At 42.9% G+C, this 21,319-nt stretch overlaps 1 protein-coding gene across 3 annotated transcripts in view; it reads right to left on the bottom strand.

The window, feature by feature from the left end:
* Positions 1 to 271: 271 nt before the first annotated feature.
* LOC116429275 (uncharacterized) overlaps positions 272 to 21,319 on the bottom strand; it is a 230,344-nt gene continuing 209,296 nt past the window's right edge. For all 3 annotated transcript variants that reach the window (XM_031982059.2, XM_031982052.2, XM_031982044.2), the window contains exons 5-7: positions 2,912 to 3,153; positions 2,672 to 2,804; positions 272 to 2,587 (exon numbers count right to left, since the gene is read on the bottom strand). In XM_031982059.2, coding sequence (XP_031837919.1) covers positions 1,812 to 2,587; positions 2,672 to 2,804; positions 2,912 to 3,153 — 1,151 coding nt within the window. In that variant the 3' untranslated portion in view covers positions 272 to 1,811. The remainder of the gene's footprint in view (positions 2,588 to 2,671; positions 2,805 to 2,911; positions 3,154 to 21,319) is intronic.

Raw genomic sequence — 21,319 nt, 5'->3', positions numbered from 1 at the left:
AAATATAATTTGGTTTTCAACGGCAGTCACTACCAATTCCTCAATATTGAATCCAATCCTTCATCAGAATTTACCCACAGCAATGAATTATTTCATTGATTTTCACTCCGAAATATTTGATATACGAAATTACAACCGAAAAATCAATGGTTTCCCAAAGAGTATCATCGATCCATCGATTCCCCGATTCAAATGAAACGCAACCACGCAATTCGTACAAGTTTATTCACAAAAAGAAACAGGGACAAGGTGAATGAACATAGCATTTAGAAAAGAAACACTTTATTACATTCACCTACGATCTTTATACGCATATATGTATATATATATACGCAAGTTTGCAAAGTTACATACACAACAACGTACGATTCCTGTTCGATAGTGTGTGTTCCTGCCGGCGAGTACCGTGCGCGTCGCGGCGCATAAAATATCTTCTCCGCCCCCGCGGCGGCTCACCCTTACGGTAAGAAAGTGTACACGATGCGAAATGAGGGACAGCGAACGAAGAAGTCTCGCGACGGGTTTTCTCTCGATTTTCGGCGGTTGTGGTTAAAAACGCGTCACGTTCCTGATATGTCCAAGATTGGCGAACGTTCGTCGAGACTTTGCCATAGGCGTCGGTCGCGATCGGAAATCGGACGACCCGCGGCGAGCGCGGGTGGTCAACGGCGACGATTGAGCGGTGAACGCTTTTAAAAATGGATTTGTACTATAATTCCCCGTTCTTTCGGGCCGGACGTGCTCCGCGCACTCGATACTGCGCCCGCTCTATGGTCAAATCTTCGGACACGTTTCGTCAAACGGCCGATCGAAAAATTCTCGCTCGCGAAACGTCTCGCGCGGCATTCCGTCGCTCCCGAAAATGGTCAGACAAGTTCACGCCCCGCTGATCATTCGTGATTATACCGACCGTCGAGTATATTACAGCATATCGACTACATTAATATTCCCGCTCGACTTTATAGCTCCGTTCCCGATTGATTATGCAGCTGGGACGCGATTACGTGATTAATTGAGGATAAATTGAACAGCGAGTCGCAAGTTTTCGGTCTCTCGGTCGATCCACTAACCGTGTTCACCGAGGAATTCGTTCCAATGAAATTTTCGTTTGTTCAGAGAAGTTAGTGGATCGACTGTTACAGCGATGCCGGATTCGAATCCGTGGGATCTCCTGAACGAACATTCAAAGAAAGTACCGGGCTAGCTCTTTTAGAAGCATGATCACGGTTTCACACGTAGGAGGTGTATAAATTCTTCGGTAAAATCGACGCTATAGTTTTAACCCATTCAAGATACGTTGCCTATATAACTTAACGCTACGGCTATTTTATGCACGCTACCACGAAACGCCCTCTTCGTCCTTAGTCGTATCGGTTAACATGTCACTCGAAAGTACGCTTCGAAACCACCTTAACACATGTAGTTTGATCTTCAACGATGATAATAAATAATTTATTTACATGTCTCATGAAAAAAAATCTCCGGTTCAGATTGTCTATTACGAGTTCCGCATTGTTAGAAACTTCAGTTGTTCGCACAATTGTTACTGAATTGCAGGGAACTGCGTGACCAGCGACAGGTATCGAGTACCTTCATAGGATAACAAGCTTTCCGCCAGTCTCTGCTTGTTCTGTGGTTGATGCGGTAGGATCCTGCATTCCGCGGTTGACAAAACAGAAATCGGCAATGTATTCTTGCACAGAATATTCCTCCGACGGATGAGAGTTCCACGCCACCAGTGCTTCTAGTCAAAGTTACAGCGGCGTTTCCTCCTCTTCCAGTTACCTAGGTGTCGGAGGAGGTGGTGGTGGTCATACGGCGCTACCTGTGTAGAATCCTGATTTACCAGCCAGCCCGGGTCCTCGTTTCCTCTTCTCGCATTCCATCGTGCTGAAAGTATTCTGAGCGATCTGCGATTTCCTCTTCGGATTCTGCAGCGTCATGCTTCTCTGACTCGAGTTGGAGCTCGAGCTGGTGCCCGGTTCGGATACCCTGAGGATACCAGAGTGTATCGTCCCGAAATTTTGATAAATATACTGAGACTGAATCGCCGAGACAGACGTGTTCTGGTTCTTCAGAGTGATGGGCACTGTCTGGCCAGCTAAAGTGTTGTACCGGGTGTCGTACCCGAACGGAGTGTCCAGCAGAGACTCATTCTTCTCGCCATACCCGGTGAGTCTCGAGTCCAAGAGACCTTCTTTCTCGGTGAAAGCGCTCAGTCTTGAATCCACTATACTCTGTTCAGCTGTTCTCGGCGAGAACTCGGTGTACCGTGGTTCCTGGCCAACAGGGTGCTCCTTGCTCTCCGTAAAGGCTATCATGTTCTGTCGAGAGTCGGAGAGGATCCTAGAGTCTATCAATCCTTCCTTATCAGCGAATCCACTTAGTCGTGAATCGATCACACTGGCCTCTGACTTTCCACTGAATGTATAGCCAGGGTCCGCGTTTTTCGCGTCCGGGTACGCTGGTAACACGTGCGAGAGATCCGCTTTATCGACGTAGCTGATCGCCTGCGGATTCGAGGCGCAAATGTCCGGCGCGGACTTGCATAAAAGGGACGTGCCCTCTTCTGCAACCCTCTGGGGCGCTGGAAAATGATCAATGCTATTGTTAGTTACCTGGAGATAGTGTAGAATCAGTTGCTTATACAAGTAGGATCGTTTGTAGTTACTTTTCGTAGGTTGCCCGAAGCCTCTGGTCTGAGGTGGTCCAGGGGACTTCTGATGAGCTCGCACGAGATACTCAGAACTTAAGCCTCGCTGCTCTCTTAGCTTTCTTTCAGCTCCTGGCACCATGACTCTGACCTAAAAGACAAAGATAAAGTCAACACTGGCTTCTAATTTCTTCGTATACCCTATTCAGTGACTAGGTAACTATTCGATTTCGTTGCTGGTAAGCTAACGGTTCTTACCATCTCTTCGACAGTCGAGAAACGAGCCATGTATCCAGACATCGTCAGAACGGCAGCCACTTCTGCCAGTATTAAAGCCAACCCCGACAACTGTAGGCACCAGCCGTAGTGGTACTGAGGCAGACCGTTGTCGTCCGTCTGCATGCTGGACGTGGATGGCAGACTGTACTTTCCAGGAATCTCCCAGGACGCGTCGGACAACGCCGATGCCAGGACTATCAGGCCTCCACCTAACGAGAGCCCTGGAACGCAATTGGAATTATTACTTGGCTTACTTCCTAATGTTCCCGATATTTATGGTTTTCGAGCGGAATCGATTCCGCCGTGACTTATGGTCGGAGCTCGCGATTAGAATTCGCTGTCCGAGTTTGCCGAATGCGGAACGATTACTTATGGAGTTCGTAAGCGAAGGGGATCACCGGTAATTCAGTGGTTGAGCTTCAGCTTGAGTTTAATCGAGGCCGGTTGTTTAAAGTGCTGAGAGTTCATTCAGTCATTTATGCTTGTGATGTTACTGTCATCCTCTTAATAGTCTACAATTTCTCTTAGCACGAAGATGTTATCGAAATTCTCACTTTTCGGTAGTATAATAGCTGAAGATACTTGATTGGAGCATTGATGGATAAGAAAAGCTGATGCTAAAGGAATTTAAAGCTTGATGGCGCTATAGAATCAAGATGATAACTTCGATACAATTTTAATCTGATCGCAAGCCAGCTGCGTAGACGTATATCTGACTTTTATTACGGTTGAACCGATTATATATCTTCCAGCTTGCTTCATCGCGTCCCCATAAATACAACAGCTTACAACGGTAATGCGAGACGAATGGAACCATTAGAATTTATCGTTCCATAAAATTTGTCACGTTCACTGCTATTCGGCCGCACTTCCACCGTGAATTATCTCCGACGTTAGCGGCGATTGTGTTTTCGGCTGACATTTCACAATATTTTCCAAGATGCGGACACGCTTTCTTTATTCCCCATCATATCGGTAGTCTACAATATTTGACAAAGTTACACAGTTCTTCTCGTTCGACTCACCAGTCATCTATACAGAAACCATAACCGAAGTCTCAACATTTCAATTCATTTCTAACAGCATAACCCACCAATCCCTAGATCTCTCATACTACCCCATCGTGTCTAAAAAACTCAATATTATCCATATGTTCGCTTATTCTCCCTATTTCTGTTTCCGATTGATCAAAATGCAGCCAATTTCGCGTGAAAGCTTTCCTCGCGAGGAAAATGGGCTTCCCCGTTTTCTCCGCTCCGCGGAGAGCGTTAAACACGCTCGGGAAAGGGGGCATCTTGCGCCCCAGCGTCGCGTTTACTCTTTATCCGCGATATGTTCTCCCGGAGTGTGAAGCTCGCGACATAAAAATTTGCATACGCGTAAAACGGACGACCGTGGCGTCCTCTTCGCCACGGTCGATTCAATTCTGGTCGGCCCACCGGCGACGGGACGCGCTGTTATGACGGGGCAAGCCAGCCAGTTATTGCATTCTTAACGGTGGATATTCGGGCCGGGTTACAGCGGGACACCGGGACCATTGCTGGAACGCGTCTGGCTAATGCTCGAGCGACTCGTTCCTCGTCGCGATATTTTCTAGCCATTTTTCAAGTGGCCCTCCGCTGTTCGTTTGTCGCCACCCTCTCGGCCCCGTTCGCCCCTTAATGGAGCTCCGCGAGTCGAGTAATCGTTGCTGGTACAATTAAACAGGTTGCTGTCCGTCGTGATTCATCGTCGATGAGGATTCGGTGCTTGGTTCTGCTTCTTCTCCAGCGCGACGTTTAAAATTTACCTTTTTTTCCATGGCGAACGTCGTATTATTTTGCGACAAGGATTTATGAACTCGGTAATGTGCGCTTTATTATGCAATAATAGGAATTACTGATTCTTCTGGGGAGCAGTTTAAAGGATTCGCTGAAAAGAACGTTGCTTCAGCGACAATTGTACGGAATTATTGGATGTTTCTGAATGATGAAATATTTGAATTTCCGAATTCTTCGATTTTATGTTGAAATGCACAGATTGCTGCAGGAATTAGTGGGATTTCATGTTTCGCGTCGCACGGTGTATAATGAAATGGAATAATTTCATAATGAAAACGCCGAGCGCGTCAAAGCGAAGGAATAATAATTTGTGTAATGTCCAACGATATTATAAGAGAAGACGGAGAGTAGATAATTTATTACGCCGATAGGGCTCGACGAAATGATGGATGACCGATTCGCGGGAGTAAACTGGAAATTCCTCTCAATTTTTCGGGAAAGCTCTATCGGCGCGGTGCTGGTGCGGCCGGATGGATTACAGGATTTATCCGCGGCGAGCGATTAATTTCAATAATTGATTGCTACTTCGGCTTGTCAAATTACAACGCGCATAAAAAGCATGCATATTTCATTTCGCGCGTGTCCCTTGAACGGCGCGAATGCGTACGGCGAATTTAAATTTCAATTAACGCCGCCATACGTTCCGGCAATTGGACGTAACGTCGCAAACCGTGGCGAAGTTTATGCTTCGTTCCGATTCGAGCCACGTAACGCGGCTCCTCCGCACGCGCGATGTACACGCCCGCGTAATTGTAAAAAATGAGCTGAATCTCAGAATTTAAGCCCTTGAATAATTACGTAATTTATTTATCTACCTAACTCTGTTACCGTTTATTTCGTTTTTCGGAGGAACGTACACTGACTCGCCGGTGTCCTTTCGCATTAAAGTACCCGTATCACGCATCTCGTTTTCCGGCGGTTTTAACAACGACAATTCTGATCGTAATTGTAAACATTACTATTGGGATTTAAATTAGAAAATTGTAAAACATAACTCTCTTTCGAAAGATTTTGAACAGCAAACAGTCGATACAGTAATTCGGAAAATTGCAGATCATTTGAATTTCGTTTAATTTTCGACTGTTTGGACGAGGATCATTTGATAAATAAGAATACCGCCGGTGGAAAATGAAGAAAAACAGGTATAAACAGAAATAACGAGTATACTCATAACTCTTGATTAACACATCGAAACATCACAGCCAATGTACACGAATCGAGTGATAGATGAAACAGCTGCCGGAAGTGTATCGGCTGAGAAGCCTTCCGGATAGCGAGTACAAGATACGCTGGCACAAATATAATTAATTCTCGGAGTAATTCGAACGCCGGCAGAAGTCGATACGTGACAGAACACGCGGCCACCATTCCTCTCCTCGTTTCTTGAACAGAAATCCGCTTCTTCCCTCCCCGCAACCCGTTCGCTCGTATCGACGAATGGATTCCTATACGCGGGAGAGCTTTAATTAGCGCGGCGGCTTGTCAGCGGCCGCGTTCTCTTATTCAGCGATTTCGTTTCCGAGCGTGCCAACGACGAACGGTGTTTATCAATTAGTCCTAGTTAGCGAGTGCGACCTAATTTCACGCGTCTTCGGGAACAATCCGCCGACAGATATGGAATCCCCTCGGGGAATGGTATTAACGCGACGACCGGGCACGGCAGTTAATTCGTCGGCCGTGTTCACTGGGACTTTCGAATTAGCTTTTGCATTCTCTTATTGCTCTGCACAGTTAGGTGTTGTAAATATATATATTTTCATCTGTTAATCCTTTACACTCCAGAGCCGCCTCTAAGTCACAAAATGATTTGACACAGCGAAACTGTAAATTTTGATATTTAATATTCAACTTTGAATAATGCATTAATGTGCGAAATATTGAAAGAAAATAGTTCGCTTCCTCAATGCATGTGAGATTTCTTAATTCAGTCTAAGAAATGGTTTGTATCTCATTAGAAAATATTGAAAACTTCCAGTGAAAAACTTTTGGAGTGCAAAGGGTTAATTAGGTAGATTTATGTTTTTTATTTTGGTTTTACGTAGTGATATATTGTAGATATATATTTTGATCTGTTAATTAGGTAGGACGACTCATGTTTTTTATTTCGGTGCATTTATAGATATTTTCAAGTGAATTTTCATATTTCCATTATGCTTATGGAAATGTTTCAGATCTAATTATGTTAAATCAATCTTCCAATGTTCAAGACAAATTTCCATTTATCCTCTATTCCCAGACATGCTTCGATCTAATTCCAAACGATCCCTTCGCTGCGCAGCTAATTGATCTCTAGACGAGAAGTTTAATCAATTCGACTCGAATATTTTCTTCATTGCCAATCTCACTTAAGCTCTTTAGGACACACATACACCGTAATTTCTGTCAGATCATTAGCATTCACCTTTGATTACGTCCATACAGGGTTCCCACGGAGGGGAAGGTCATTCAATTAGCAGATTAAGTGGCGGGGAAGATCGCGAGTAGAAAGAAGGCTGTATCGAGGGGGAAAAATGGAGTCGCTGGAATCGGGTCGAGTCGATAATGATAATTGATGTCAAGGCGTAACAAAGTTTCGATTGATACCCTCCTTTTTGCTCTTTCTTGTTTTCGCCGCAACGATGTTTGCGGCCGGTGAAATAAATCGAGGTCCAGGGGCTCCGGACGAACGAAAGTTGGCGAACAGCAGTCGTCAAAGCGGCGACGAGTTCGGAATATTCGATCGAGAGTCGTTTTGAATTTCTCCCGACTCGACTCGACTGCGCCGCGCTTTGTACCCGCACGACTACTCAACGTATTGCTCAATTAATTAGCAGTAATTGTAATTTAGCCGGGGAACGTGGAGGTCACGGGGCTTCCGTTTCGGAGAGAATGAACGCGCCATCTGCATTTTCATTTCGAAGGCAACGTCGCGCTTCAGTTTCATTTTTGTTGCGGCAATTAACGGTTCAAGGGGTAATTAAGCTTCCAATGTTTAATTGGTACCGGAGGTTTTCAACGTGGAAACTTTTTCAAGTGTTTTGAAATTTTCACTCGGTAACGGTTTGCCAAAGTTTCATTAACGTAACCGTGGCTTTTAGTACGCCGAAGTAATTGCGAGTTCGCGTTTAAACGAAGAGGGATTGTATAATTCTATGATAATGAAATTTTCGATAGAACGTTCCGAGGCGATAGAAAAGTAGAATGTAATATCTATGCGTTCTGTAAATCGATCACGTGTTGCACACCAGCTGCACGATCCTGATAGCCAAGAAATGTCAATGGGACTGCGGGAGACGTGAAATTGACAGCCACCACTCTATTCTCTATTGTGCAAAAACCAATAGCGAAAAATAGAAAGGGACTACAAGCGACGATATTAACACGGATATTGGTTACTACTATTGTGCCAGCAAACAAGAAATACTCTTTGCAATTCGCAACACAAGCATCGTCGAAGTGTCTAGATTATTCAATTCATGTATCATTAAATAGCGGAAAAATTCAAATAAAAAGATCAAGTAATATATTTCCCATTCACGTTCACGAATGAATTTTTATAGATTTCATCGTGCTCTTATTGAAAAAAGTACGCACTCTAATAATTAATTACGTGAACACTAGAAGCAACGGTAGTGCACCTGTTTTATTGTTTAACCTATGGAACATTTTCAAGATTATTTCGCGCATAATAAAGCAATTTGCACATTTCATAGAGAATGCAAGTTTTAAGGATTATCTGTACATCTCCAATGGTGCACTGTTACAGGGACTGTAGACTGCAGAGCGTGGGACGCAGTAGTAGCGGACTGCACGAGTCAGCCATAAGAATTCCGAAAGCTAGCACTTGCTCGGGTCTGGGTTAGATACGAGCTCCTGGAATAAACTCACCTCTCTTCCATAAGTTCGTAGATAAGGAACGTTAAATATACGTAGTCGGTTTCAAAAGTGCTCCGTGGGAATGTTTATGCAAACCTTTTTGGGAACTACCTCATACAAACCGTTTCGTTCATCTAACCAGGTAAGTTCTAAATTATGTCACAGAATCTAATCTACTTATATTTCATTTAAAATGAACATGAACTATTACCATTTAATCGATTTATATTTTACAGTAACAAGAGATTCATTTATTAGATATTAATTTTCATAATGGAGAATTTCGTTTGGTTATAGTATTTCGTAATCGTTTAGTTATAGTAATTATTGTTTCGTAGAATTACGATGTAACGTTTAATTGGATCGTCTCTTCAGTAGGTTATTAAACTTTTATCGGAAACTACTTCTGTCTACGTTAGAAACGATATCGAAGTTTCCCGAGGAAATGTTCCATTAATTTTTATTCGAACGCTGCGCGGGACGTCGAATCCAGTTGAACGGAGTTTGATATAGCTTTATAACGTGTGTTTGCCGGATTAATATTGAAAAGTTTGTCTGACAAGACGCGGGAAATGATTTTATTATTACTGGCTCGTGAAACTTGTTGAAGTCGCGCGCAACTTCCACGGGCAATGCACGAACATTTTTCTTCCGACTTTTCCGCGCTCGCTCCTCTTCCCTCTTCTTCGATTCCCACGGAACTTTTGATAAAGCTGAAACTCATTACACCGGCCAGAAAAATTCTCATTACTCTTCTAATTCCGCGAGACTTACCTGCGCGTAATTGAATACAATGTAAAATTCATTAAGCCCGATGTCTCTTGAAACTTCGGGCGTATGTCATCTTAATTACCATCCGTTTAATTATAAACGATCGTTTAATGACCCTTATTATACCAAATATAATACATTATAGTATACCGAAAAATATATATTCAGTTTATTATCAACATTCTATTATACTATTAAAATACAACATTATAATATAATTAAAGTATTCCTATTCTATTTCTTCCCTTTTTCATTTTCAAATCTCACATTAATTTAATAAATATACAAAAATAGTAGTTCTATCAATTTTCGAATAAGAACTGTTTTAACTATAAATTCTCCAAATTCTAAGCCATGAATTTACGAAGTTCGTACTTTTTTTCTTCTATTCAGCCTATTAGAAGTTTCGTTCGCTTTCCGAATAAAATGTAATCAAACATTGTCGCGGCACGTCACAAGTCGTAATTCGCGAGCGAAATTGAACCGAGCTTTGTGGGATTTAGGTTATTACACGGTGCTATCCGCCTCAGTAGTTTTTAGTTGCAATTTACCGGCGCGTTACGTTTCGTTTAATACATTTCGCGTCGCGGCTGGCCCGCAGGGTCTCAATTTTCGAGCCCTTCGGCCGGCGAAGTTTATCCCCAGAGCGGTCAACGTGGCTGACAATAGACATCCACTGAAAATTTTATCGTGCCGGCGCGGCGCAGCTGCTTCGATGTATTTTCTCGTGACAATTTAATTTCGAAGATAACCCGGACAGCATTTAAAGCCCACGGACAGCGTGTCGCGTTGTTAAAGAACTTTATGAACGCGATACCACCGTGAATTTATTATCCTCCGGCGGTAAACTATATTTTCACACTGTGAAATTATTCTTGCCGAGCGTCGGTTTGATCGCATCACTCATTTCACGTGTATTTATATCTCGATTAACTTTGCAAACCTGAAAACATTTCTATTTCTATTTCCTCTCTTTCGTTGTCACTGTCACAGTGATTATTGAAACGGATATTCTATTATCGTTCCAAATTATTTTATTAAATACTATATATCCAAAATTCTGCTTATTATTGATTTTTATCGAAATTATTATATAAGTACGAGATTTTCAAGAATCTTTGAAGTCGCTAGGAATTTTTCGTATAATGAAATACAGGTTTCAAGCATGAATTATAAAATAATTACAAATGTAAGTTAAATATTCTTGGTTTCTGTTTCATTGTACACCTTCTGGCATAATTTTCTGAAAGTTACGTCGAAGAATAATTAGAATAGATTAGCCGAGACGCGAGCAGGAAATTATCTCGAAGACGCTACACACGCGGACGTGTAAGCGTCCGAGGACCCAAGAAAGTTCTCTGCATCAAAGTTGACAAACTTGATTCCCCCTGTCGGAACAAGCAAAGAGGAGTCGAGCCCGAGGAAGTGATAGAACACTGTATAGCTTGTCAAACTCGCGCAATCTTGGCTAATCGAACTGTTCACGGTAGTTTGGAAACAGGATAGATGATGAATGAACTTCGCGGGGAATTATCATACGCGACGCAATACGATTTTCAGTCGTGGAACAGTCCTTCTCTCGTTCCGACCATTTTCTAGCTTCTATCTACCAGCATCCATTTATAACCATAATCTCTTGAAAATATTCCATCAACAACTAAAGATTCTTTAGTAAACCTCCCAATAGCAATAGTAATTCCTATTAATTCTCATTAAGTACCATTAATTACCAATAACTTCTTCCGAGTATTTACACATCAATTCACTTATTTTCCAATATACCACACGAATCAAGAAAATCTAATTACCCCGTACTGTTTCTAAATACAAAGAATTGGTCCTATTCCTTACTACCTCCGATTCCTACAAAACTAACAAAGCCCAGTTACAATAAACAACAGAAACCAATAACCGAACGTATACCGGTCTCCACTCGATCGAGAATAATCTCACTAACCGTATCATTATCGACTAATAGATGATTACAATGCCTGATCTTCGATCGCGAAGGGTACTCGATAACATTCATATTTCGAGTATGATGGATTCACGGCGATTATCGATTCCGCGCGTTCGACCGTGATCATGTACTTTCCGGCGAATATTTCGGGCGACCGCGCACGCACGCACGTATGTGCACGCGCACACACGTGCGAACGGATAGACACAGACGCGGCTCGAGTATTCCAGCACACGGTTTCGACGCATAAATTTCGAGCATGCCTGCCATGGTTTATGCTGGCAGGATTAAATAACTTGACCCAGTCGCAACATATCATGACCACGGCGAGCACGGAGCAAGAGAAAGCTCGCTCGGACCGCACTGTCATTCTCGCTCGTCCCTTTTATTTTTGTCACCCTTTCAGCCCCTCCCTGTTCTTCGCTGTCTATGGTACTCGCTATCTTAACGCCGGGCGCGAGTGCCTTCGTAGCTTTTGTCCCCTTTCCTTTTTCCTCGTCTGCCATCGTTTGTTTAGCGAGCTCTTTGTAGCTTTGTTTGCCACCGGCCCCGCTCATTTTCGTGACAGATGCGCGATAAGAGGGGCGCTCGTTCCAGAAAAAAACAAATTCACCGTACCCGAACGAGCGAGCATCGGAATAATGAATATTCTTTCTTAAAACGCGCCCTTTTAGAACTCCTTAATGGCCGTCGCGTGTCAACGGGGCTCGCGTCATGCGATATTTCGCCTTACGAGTCGCGCGATTCTCTTTTTCATGGTTCTTGCCAGTTTCGGTCGAATAATTCTGTGTTCTACGTATACAATTTCGTTTAAGTTTGCCGTACCAGTGAACTCGAAGCAACATTGGCACCTCATGTTTAGAGCCAGATGAACTTTGGTTTGCCTCTTGTTACGGTATTTTTGAGATGGACGAATGGACTGGCTTCATTATCCTATACTGTTACATTAAACGGTTAACAAGTTCTCTTCGATCGGTGAAGCTCGACCACGATGGTCTCTTTATTAACCGAAACTTCATGGAGCATGGATCCTCTATTTTCTCCGACAAGCTTCTCCCATCCTTCGCGTACTTTATTGCTGTACGAAAGACTTCACAGTTTCCTTACACCAAAAATCAAATATACACCTGTCTACAAAGCATAAGCACATCCCATCAAACAATCGACAAATCAAACGAATTCCAAGCGAATAAATTAATTAATCGCCAATAGATCAATGCATATTTTCCTTTTCCTCCATTCCTCAACCGTTCGATACACAATTCAGCTTCATACGCAAGTTCTATGTACTCTAAGCAGCCTTCATCCACAAACCGCTAACACCCCTCGAACACGATCTCCTCTAACGAGGGCATATCTCCCTTCCAGCAAACGGTTGAAAATCCTCATTTCCCTTAGCCAAACCGACCCACCGCTGACGCCGACGAATAAAAGCCGCGGACGTTGGCAACGTCACGGTCAGAGACGCAGGAACGCGGGAATTCCTCCAGGAACCGTGCCGCTCGAAGATGGTTGTGGTTGTTGTCGTTGTCGTCCGGCAGAAATTGGATCGGTCACTCGATATCACGGCCGGTATTCTCGAAATTCGAGCGGGCTCGCGCGACCCACGCAACTTCCATTGCCCCGGCCCGCCCCGCCGGACCACCGTATTAATATTAAATTCCGTGGCCCTGCTGCAGCCCGCCGCTGCTAGATAGGGTTCGCGTCGAGCCGAATGATACGAGCAGCGACGGAGGGGCGTTCGAATGCCTGCGCGCCGCTCCGCACAGCAAGAATTGTATGAGCGAATGCTTGGAGCCAGCGGCCGGTTTGCCGAATACATCGTAGCTGGCCGTCAGTTTTCACGAATCGGGAATGAACGCGGTGCAACCGATGCCGACGTGTTAATTGGTTAATCGCGAATCGGTTCATTCTGGTTCCGAGATTTTCCGGTCGGACGTTCGGCTGTGCGTTGCATGGTTTCGATGGATGCGGCGGGATTGGCGAATTCGAGCGCGAGGAAAATTGAGTTATGAATCGGGAGGTTTGTGGGTTAGTGTACGTGCTGGTATTAGTCTGTGGGATGTTACTTTTTGAAGAATAAAGTGGACACTCGTTGGGATAGTACTCCTTTTAGTAATGTTCCTTGAAAGCTAGAGAAAGAATATCCTGAGAATGTGAGATTCTCCTTATTTTAAATCGCTCCATCTTAATAAGGTATTCTCTATACTCGCTAAAACAGAGTTCATTCCCCAGAGACATTCCACATTCCCAGCCTAATTTCTCGAAAGAATCGCCGAAGACCAGGGAAATCAAAGTTCCCGACACCGAATGAAGCTCCGAACGCCAATTTACATTCCATTGTCCCGAAGCGAAAGACGCGAGCAAGGGCACTTCCCGAAACAATTCTCGTTGGCCCGAGTGGGAAAGAAGTTTCATATGCGAGGAGCCGATATCTCGATACCCGAGTGCAACGGGTTTCACACGTTGGAACTGAAATTCCCCCGAATGAGCAGTTCCGCGATCGCGCGGATCCAGTCGAGGCCGAGAGATACCTGGGGTATCTCTTATTAGATCGCGTCGCCCCGCGAATAAGAAGGTCCGATGTGACGTCTAGATTGCGGGAATCGTCGCAGTAAAACGTTAGCCGTGCGAAGGCGCGCGCGGGGGCGGTCGGGTCGGACGTTATCTGGGACACCTTTGAAACGGCCTCGGAGCCCCGTTACCATTGCCGCTATCGTCGCGCCCGGCGTCGCCGGCCGAATACAAATTATACGAGCACGCCGCGCGCAACAACGTGCCCGGGCATCATACAAATCTAGCCGTCGATACCGCGATACTATCTCGAATTAATTCCTGCGAGCCAATGATAAATCGGGACACGATCGAGGCGCCGGATAAATCATCCTCGCTCCTGAGAGATATCGACGCCACGCCGATTTCTTTTCGTGATCGGTGACCCCGTGCGCCGACACTCGACAAGATGAATACCACAGAGAATTAATTGGGATCTTGGAATTGTTTGGCGTGTTGTGGAACAATGTGGATAATTAATTACTGAACATTCAATTAACCTTTAACGGGAGTGTTCCAAGTTTACGGCGGAGAAATACTGTGAGGTAGATAGGAGGAAAGAAATTTGTAGAACGTGTTAATTGGGAATATTATGATGATAGTGGTAAAAGCCGTCTCTGGAATTAAATATCGTGCGTAGAGATAAGGGAGATTTATGTAAAGATTATGTATATTGGAATCTTTTGAGAATCATTTTGTTAAAAGATTCAAGGAGATTGCTGAAGATTTAAGAATGATTTAATATTACTTTGCCTTGTGTGTTATTTTATTCTTTTTTGTACGGTTTACCTTGTGTTTGAAATTTGATGTTTCTTCTTTTATGAACGAATTTAAAATTATCCTTGGAATAATATTTACGTACCAGAAATTCCATGTTTTTAATATCCTCGATTTCAAAGGGAAACACGTTCTACCGTTCTTCAGTAACGCGTGCTCGACTCGAGTGATTTTCACGCATTAAAATATTGTACGCCGAACGGTGCTTTTTGTATTCAATTGGAAAATGAAATGGAAGCGCACGAATGAATTCCCGTCGGCCTGGGTATCTTTTGTGAGCTCGGGAATGGGCGTTTTCAATGGCGGCGTGAAAGAATTTCGATAATGATATGCGAAAAATGTTATAACTGAGCATCGATTGATTAATATTCGTTACATATTAATATATTCATTCAGAGTATACAATATCGAGAAGAAACCTTTTTAATCGAATCCAGTTCAACGTTTGGGCGTCTTTAATTATTAATGGACCTATTGACTCGCTGACGAGAGCCTGTGTCGCGAAAATCGCTGCCGAGGTACGCGGGGTCACCGAAAGAAAGGAAAGGTTCAGCTAACGACGTCGTTATTATTACGTGGAATGTACTTCTTCAGGCTCCTCGGCGTCATACTTGAAGTTACACCCCTTGACTGACAAGAACAGCTGGCCGTTGGAGAGGAGAGACCCAGATTCTCGCAAGAAATGTCGCCAGGAATTCGGGGATATTAAACGTTTTATTTCTATCCGTCATCGACACCGTTCCGCGTTAAACGTCACGCGTCTTATAAAGAGTACCCTGCGATAACGACTACAATATTCAACATGATTAGTCGTTGATAATATTCTAGGAAATTCACAAACATCGCGCAAAGAAAATTCCATGGTATTAACACTAAAACTACCAGACGGGTCAAATTACCCAAGCCTGATGTCTTCTTTTTGCAATTATTAGGAAGGTAACAAATGTTTCTCTGAGGAATTATTAAAGAAGTTCATTTAGCACTACGCAAATTGAATTGTAAATCAATTAAACTCTGAACAGATGCACTCTTGAAGTTTCTGTAGCGAAATTTTAAAGTCAATTGAACTGCTCGGTAGTTTCAGTGCTAGAGATTCGCGATAGAAACTTTTATAATGAATATTACAATAGAGAACTAAATTTTTAAATCATTACTAATGTATTGCGACTATTTATTAGAAGACTAAGTTACTAATAATTTGGTCATTTGAAATTAAAGATTGGAGATTGAATAAACATTTGTATTTTCATAGTTCGAAATGATACGATAAGGTAAATTATTTCGACGACGAATAGAAATGACACGAGTCAGCTTCCCGTTTTTACAAAGCGTAACGTTGATGACGTTCGTGATAGGACATGCAAAGTGGCTCGTTCTCGCAGCGATCCAGTCAAACAAGCCCGATGCATCAGAATCCTCCCTCGTCGATCAGAGATCATAGTTCCGCGCCAGTGACTGACAACCTTCGTTTGCGTGTCCTCATTAATTCGCACAGCATTGTTCGACAATGCAGGCGATTCTCGTTCTACGACATGCGTTAATCATGGTGATTGCGCATTCTGCTCGCGCAAAAGCACGACACGGATTATCCTCCACCCGCCATATTGTTCTCGAATGGCTGCTTTCGCATCTACCAATGAGCAATCACATTTTTCCTCGTTCAATCTCGTGTTCACTCCACCATCGCGGAAACTTACATCGTCCCATCAATAACCTGATAATATTCATACATTCAAGCTTCCATTACCCTACAATACAAATTAACATAGACATCAATCAATTCTAATACTATTCATTCGCAATTCCCACAATACGATCTCTACTACAAAACGATCAAATTCATACTCCATCCTCTAACTCAACAAACCAATGTACAACTTTCGACACGCTAAATAACCTAATCACTCCTTTTAAACAAAAATAGATCAATTTGCCCGTCCCGATCTTTAAAATCCTGTGCCTCAAAGAGTTAACTAGAACTACCGAGCATTTAATACGATTAATATGCAATTCCTATTAAAATTGTAACAATAGATTATTCTCAGTTTCTTCGGGCATACATTATAGTGCTCAAGTGAAACTATTTTCAAAATCATTTCGAATATTCAATGCTTCGAAGACATCAATAATTGCTAAACTAAAGAATCGAAAGTCATTTTGACTGGTACGGTAGTTCTATTGTTAATCTGCCACAGAATCATCTGTGAAAGTCGGGATACTTCACTCGGTACATCTCGAGTGTCAAAGGAAAGGCAAGAAATAATTCCTCGCGGAGCCGCGACGAAGCGGATAATAGTATTATCCGCAACGAATGGTTGCTCGGTTTGACAAATTCGCCCGCGAGCCGTCGAGCGCGGCCGGGACGAGCGTTAAACGCGGAGAGCGCCGCTCGAAACGAAAACGAACGAGATCCGCCATTGGCGCGGCGTCGCCTCGTTATTTCAGCCGTGCCTTGGCCGACTGGATAATGGTGTTTGAGCGATGTTGTTTCGGCCACTGTCGGCCAATTCGAGGACAACAAACGAGCCGGCTCCAGCGGCGCGCGTCCACCCTTTTCAACCCTCTTGTCCTGCCCCCTTTCCCTCCCTTTCCGCCGCGCTGTTCGCGTGTCCCGGTGGACGCCCACAAACACGCGATACCTCTAATTAACGAATACCGACCTGAAAACCAATGCGGTCTTCGACAAAGCCCTAAACGGATACGCGTATCCCCCTGTAACCGAACTGCGGATTTTTCCGCGTTCATTTTTCCTGAGCGTTTCAAACTACCTCGATTGACAAGTAACGTTTCATAGAATTTCATACGGATTCGGTTGTATTCGCGCGAATGTTCAGTATCGAAGAATCAACTAGAGGTTCTCTTTTATAGAACATTGAATATTCTACGCCTTCTATTGTTCCTAGAAAGCTTGTTAGTTTACATAGATCGGAAATTATAGCTTTGATCCCGGAGTATTGCGATGTGTTCGCAAAAATCAAGATTAAAACTGTTACTGAATGACGTTGGAAAAATTCGATATCCGGCAAATTGACGGGTTCTGTAAATCCAGTGCTATCTAAAAATCAAAGGATTCCATTAATTGTTACTGTATCCTATCCAGTCTATTAGTTCCGTTACAAATGAAAATCCACAGTCTATCTACAATCCATCAAAACCGATTGATACCGAGAGTTTCATTAAATTTCAATTTTCCGTAGACTATTCCCACGGGAACGAACGTAAAATTGCATAAACATTCGTTTGAGATGCGTTAGAGCGCGTTATCCGGTCCCATGAATCCCGCGCGGATAAAATTAGCCGGAATTAGACGGCGAAAGCCGGAAGCGAGCTACCTAGGGAGAATTTACATTAATCGCAGGAGCCGAAACTGCGGCCAAAATGGAAATTAAAGTTAAAGTGGAATTCGAACGGAAATCGTGGGGAAGTTCGGGCCGAAGTCGCGTAACGGAGCCGGCGGGTCCTGCTGGCCGGTTTCCGGTTGGCTCGACGGCCCGGAATAGCGGGAATTGTTTCCGATCTGGTTAAGAGTGCGCGCCCCCACCCCCACCCCTATCTGATTTATGAAAATTATACCGGGCGGCCGGTTGCGCCGAACTTTCCGAATTAATATGTAACTGCTCTAATGAAGTGCAAATTTAATGTGCCTGCGGGACAAACAGGAACACGCCCGCTAATTAACGTTAATAATTAACGGGTCGGAATTATCGCCGGAATTTTCTCGCACGACGGCGGCGACGGAAAACTTTCTTGCACTGGAAACTGATGGGAAGACACGTGGGATGGAATTATGGATCTAATCAGATCGAAATTTTTGGATGAGATGATGTCACTATGGTGGTTTGATTATTGAGACACTTGTGGGGTTGAATAAATAGGAAATTGTATTTACTTTGTGCTTGGGGGAATTATATTTTTAATCTTGCTTTTATTCGGTGCTGTATTCCATTGTATTTTGGAACTTTTGCATGAACTTGGAGGAGTTAATTAGTTAAATGAGTTAGATTGTAATTTTACTGATTCAGTTTTTTAATAGATTAATTTCTATCTTTTGAATGTATTGCATTGCGTTGTTTCATGAATTATTTGAATCTTCGAGACAGTATATGGTTTAATTTCAGTCCCCCGGCTCGCACATAAAATTAATTATGACGTTTCCAAAGAACAGACAATATTCTCTTGTTTGTTACATTCTTTATGTCCCCGGCGGAAAAGGTGCGTCCCTTTATTTTCTTCCCTTATTACATCCGATAAAGTTTGCTCGCGCCACTGTTCTCCAATCCCAAAGACGAGGAGAAAAAAGAATCAAATCAAATCTTCTTAATTTGTTAAATCAGAGCTTTCAGCGCACACAATCTTTTATCTGTCCCGCCGCGTCCAGCGTCGAGTTTTTCTTTGTCATTTTCTTCAATTAGAACTTTCTTCCTGTTTGTCGCTGGAAGAAATAAGCCGAGAAACCGGCGAACGTTTCGCGGCAGATTTTATTAAAACTGTTTCAATGAAATCATTTACAGAGGTTCCTATGGTCGAGATCCTTTTGCTCTAACATAGTTATTGGATCTGGTACAGAATTATTATTATTATTTACTAGGATTATTGTCGCCAATAAACTCGTTAAGAAAATAAAATGCAATACTATTTCTCTCTGAAGACTCAATTTTCATTTCTGATCGAAGCATTGCTGTTTGAATAAAAATCTTTATGAAATTAAAACCTTCCCATCGCCAAATGCAATTCGTAAATGACAGTTTTAATTAAATAAACATTTCTATTAAATGAAGCTTTCGCTTCCCTCCACTGCGAATCGTATACGAAATTTTTAATGAAACGAAAATCCCTGCGTTTCGGGAAACAATTTCCCTTCTGCCGCGTGATTTTCTTATCAATACTTCGCTTCATTATATTTCTATCCGATTACAGTTCAGAAGAGTTATTTCAACAAATGAGGGGAAACCATTTAAACTTATAAAATGAATAACTTCGCGCGATTCTAAATTCCATAATTCCGAAATCCCCGGAGTGCGCCGTGCGATCGCAATAAATAACAATCATCAGCGGACAAAAGGAAAATCGAATGAATCATGCGCAGTTAAAATATATTCGTTAAAAACCCGTGAAACGGATATGTCGGCGATAATAGAACAATCGTGACCGCGGTAATCGCAGGGAATTTTTCAATAAAATGTCGAGCATTGTTTAACGCGGAACGTAGACGGAAATTAATTAACCGGATGTACAGCCGGCCGGTCCGACAACTGGAAACTATTAGCACGGTTTACTGCACCCCGGCGGCGATGGAAATTACCGATACGACATATTAAAATTACTTTTCCGGGCAGTAACTACATTCATTAGCCGTATATCGCGCCGCGCCGGCGAAATTCTCGTTCCTGTTTTCCACCATTTTCCGACCGTCACATGCTCCCTTTCTTCCCGGCAACATGAATTTCCGGGCCGTCTCCTTTTTTCTCTCGTTATTCTACCCCTTTGCGAATATCGTCCCGCTATCCCGTGTAACGCAACGCGCGGAGCACCGACTCTGTTATCACAGAAAGCAATGTTATCAAATTAAAAATGTTTAATAAACCCCGGGATTATTTTCTTGCTCGCGGAACCACGCTCCTCTTTGCCTCGACGGCGAGACTGCCGAGGCATTTCGTAAATTGTCTGTTTGATACAGTTCTACAGTTTTTATTTAATTGATAGGATTCTGGGGTAGAATCTTCGACTAATTAAAGCCTCGTAATTCCCAGTATTTTTCTGCTGGTGATACGTTTTCCACGTTTGATTAATCAGGAATCTTTTCGAGTACTTCAGGCGATGGATCGATCGTTACTTTTTCAGGTGAATTTGATTAATTCTAATTAATGGATGACGTTCTGATCGGCAACTGAAAAGTGTGATACCTTTATTAATGGTTTCAGTGGTCATTGATCTTTTTCTGATTCTTTTTCTGTTTCGAAATATATTAGGCGAGGTTTTCGAATATTTCATTTCTTGGAAATTCGAGGAAGAAAATATCCATATCCAATATGCAGCTGGAAAATATTCCCGTTGAAAAGAATTTCTATTGTTAACGAAGTTTCATTTCTAATTAGTGGAGTTCTTTGAAGAACATGTTTTGTTAGTTTCAAAAGAATATTTAAGGAAACATTTATGTTTATATCACGAGGGTTTCTAAAACTCCAGCGAACGTGAGTCCTCATTAACGTTTCCATTTTCAATTTCCAATATCCCCGCACATGATCCGCGGCATCGGGAACTCGATATTGCTTAGCGGAAATGATTTCATTCCATAGGAACGCGTTTTACCCGCTCCAGTGGCGGCGGTGCCATTCACGAATTCGAAGATGCATTAAAAATTGAAGACTGCGTTCGCGTTGAACTTCAACAAACTAGATATCGAAGTTGCGACCGAACTCGCAGACCAAACTACCTGAGAACTGCTCCGCTCGTACTCGCGATCGGTATAAAGCAGACCAAGTTGTACTTTGCAAATAGAGTGTACTTTCGAACGAGGAAACTTCAATTTATCTGTTGCCCTAACTTCATAATGTGCATACTAAATGATCCTAGAATCGAAATAGTACTCGTCTAACTCGATAACAATGCAGTCCACTATGAACGTATCGCATTCATCATCTTGATTCTTTA

Source organism: Nomia melanderi, chromosome 14, assembly GCF_051020985.1.
Source record: "Nomia melanderi isolate GNS246 chromosome 14, iyNomMela1, whole genome shotgun sequence".
Taxonomy (NCBI): Eukaryota; Metazoa; Arthropoda; class Insecta; order Hymenoptera; family Halictidae; genus Nomia; species Nomia melanderi.
Note: the sequence above shows the minus strand (reverse complement) of the source record. Positions and strands in the feature narration are given on the sequence as shown.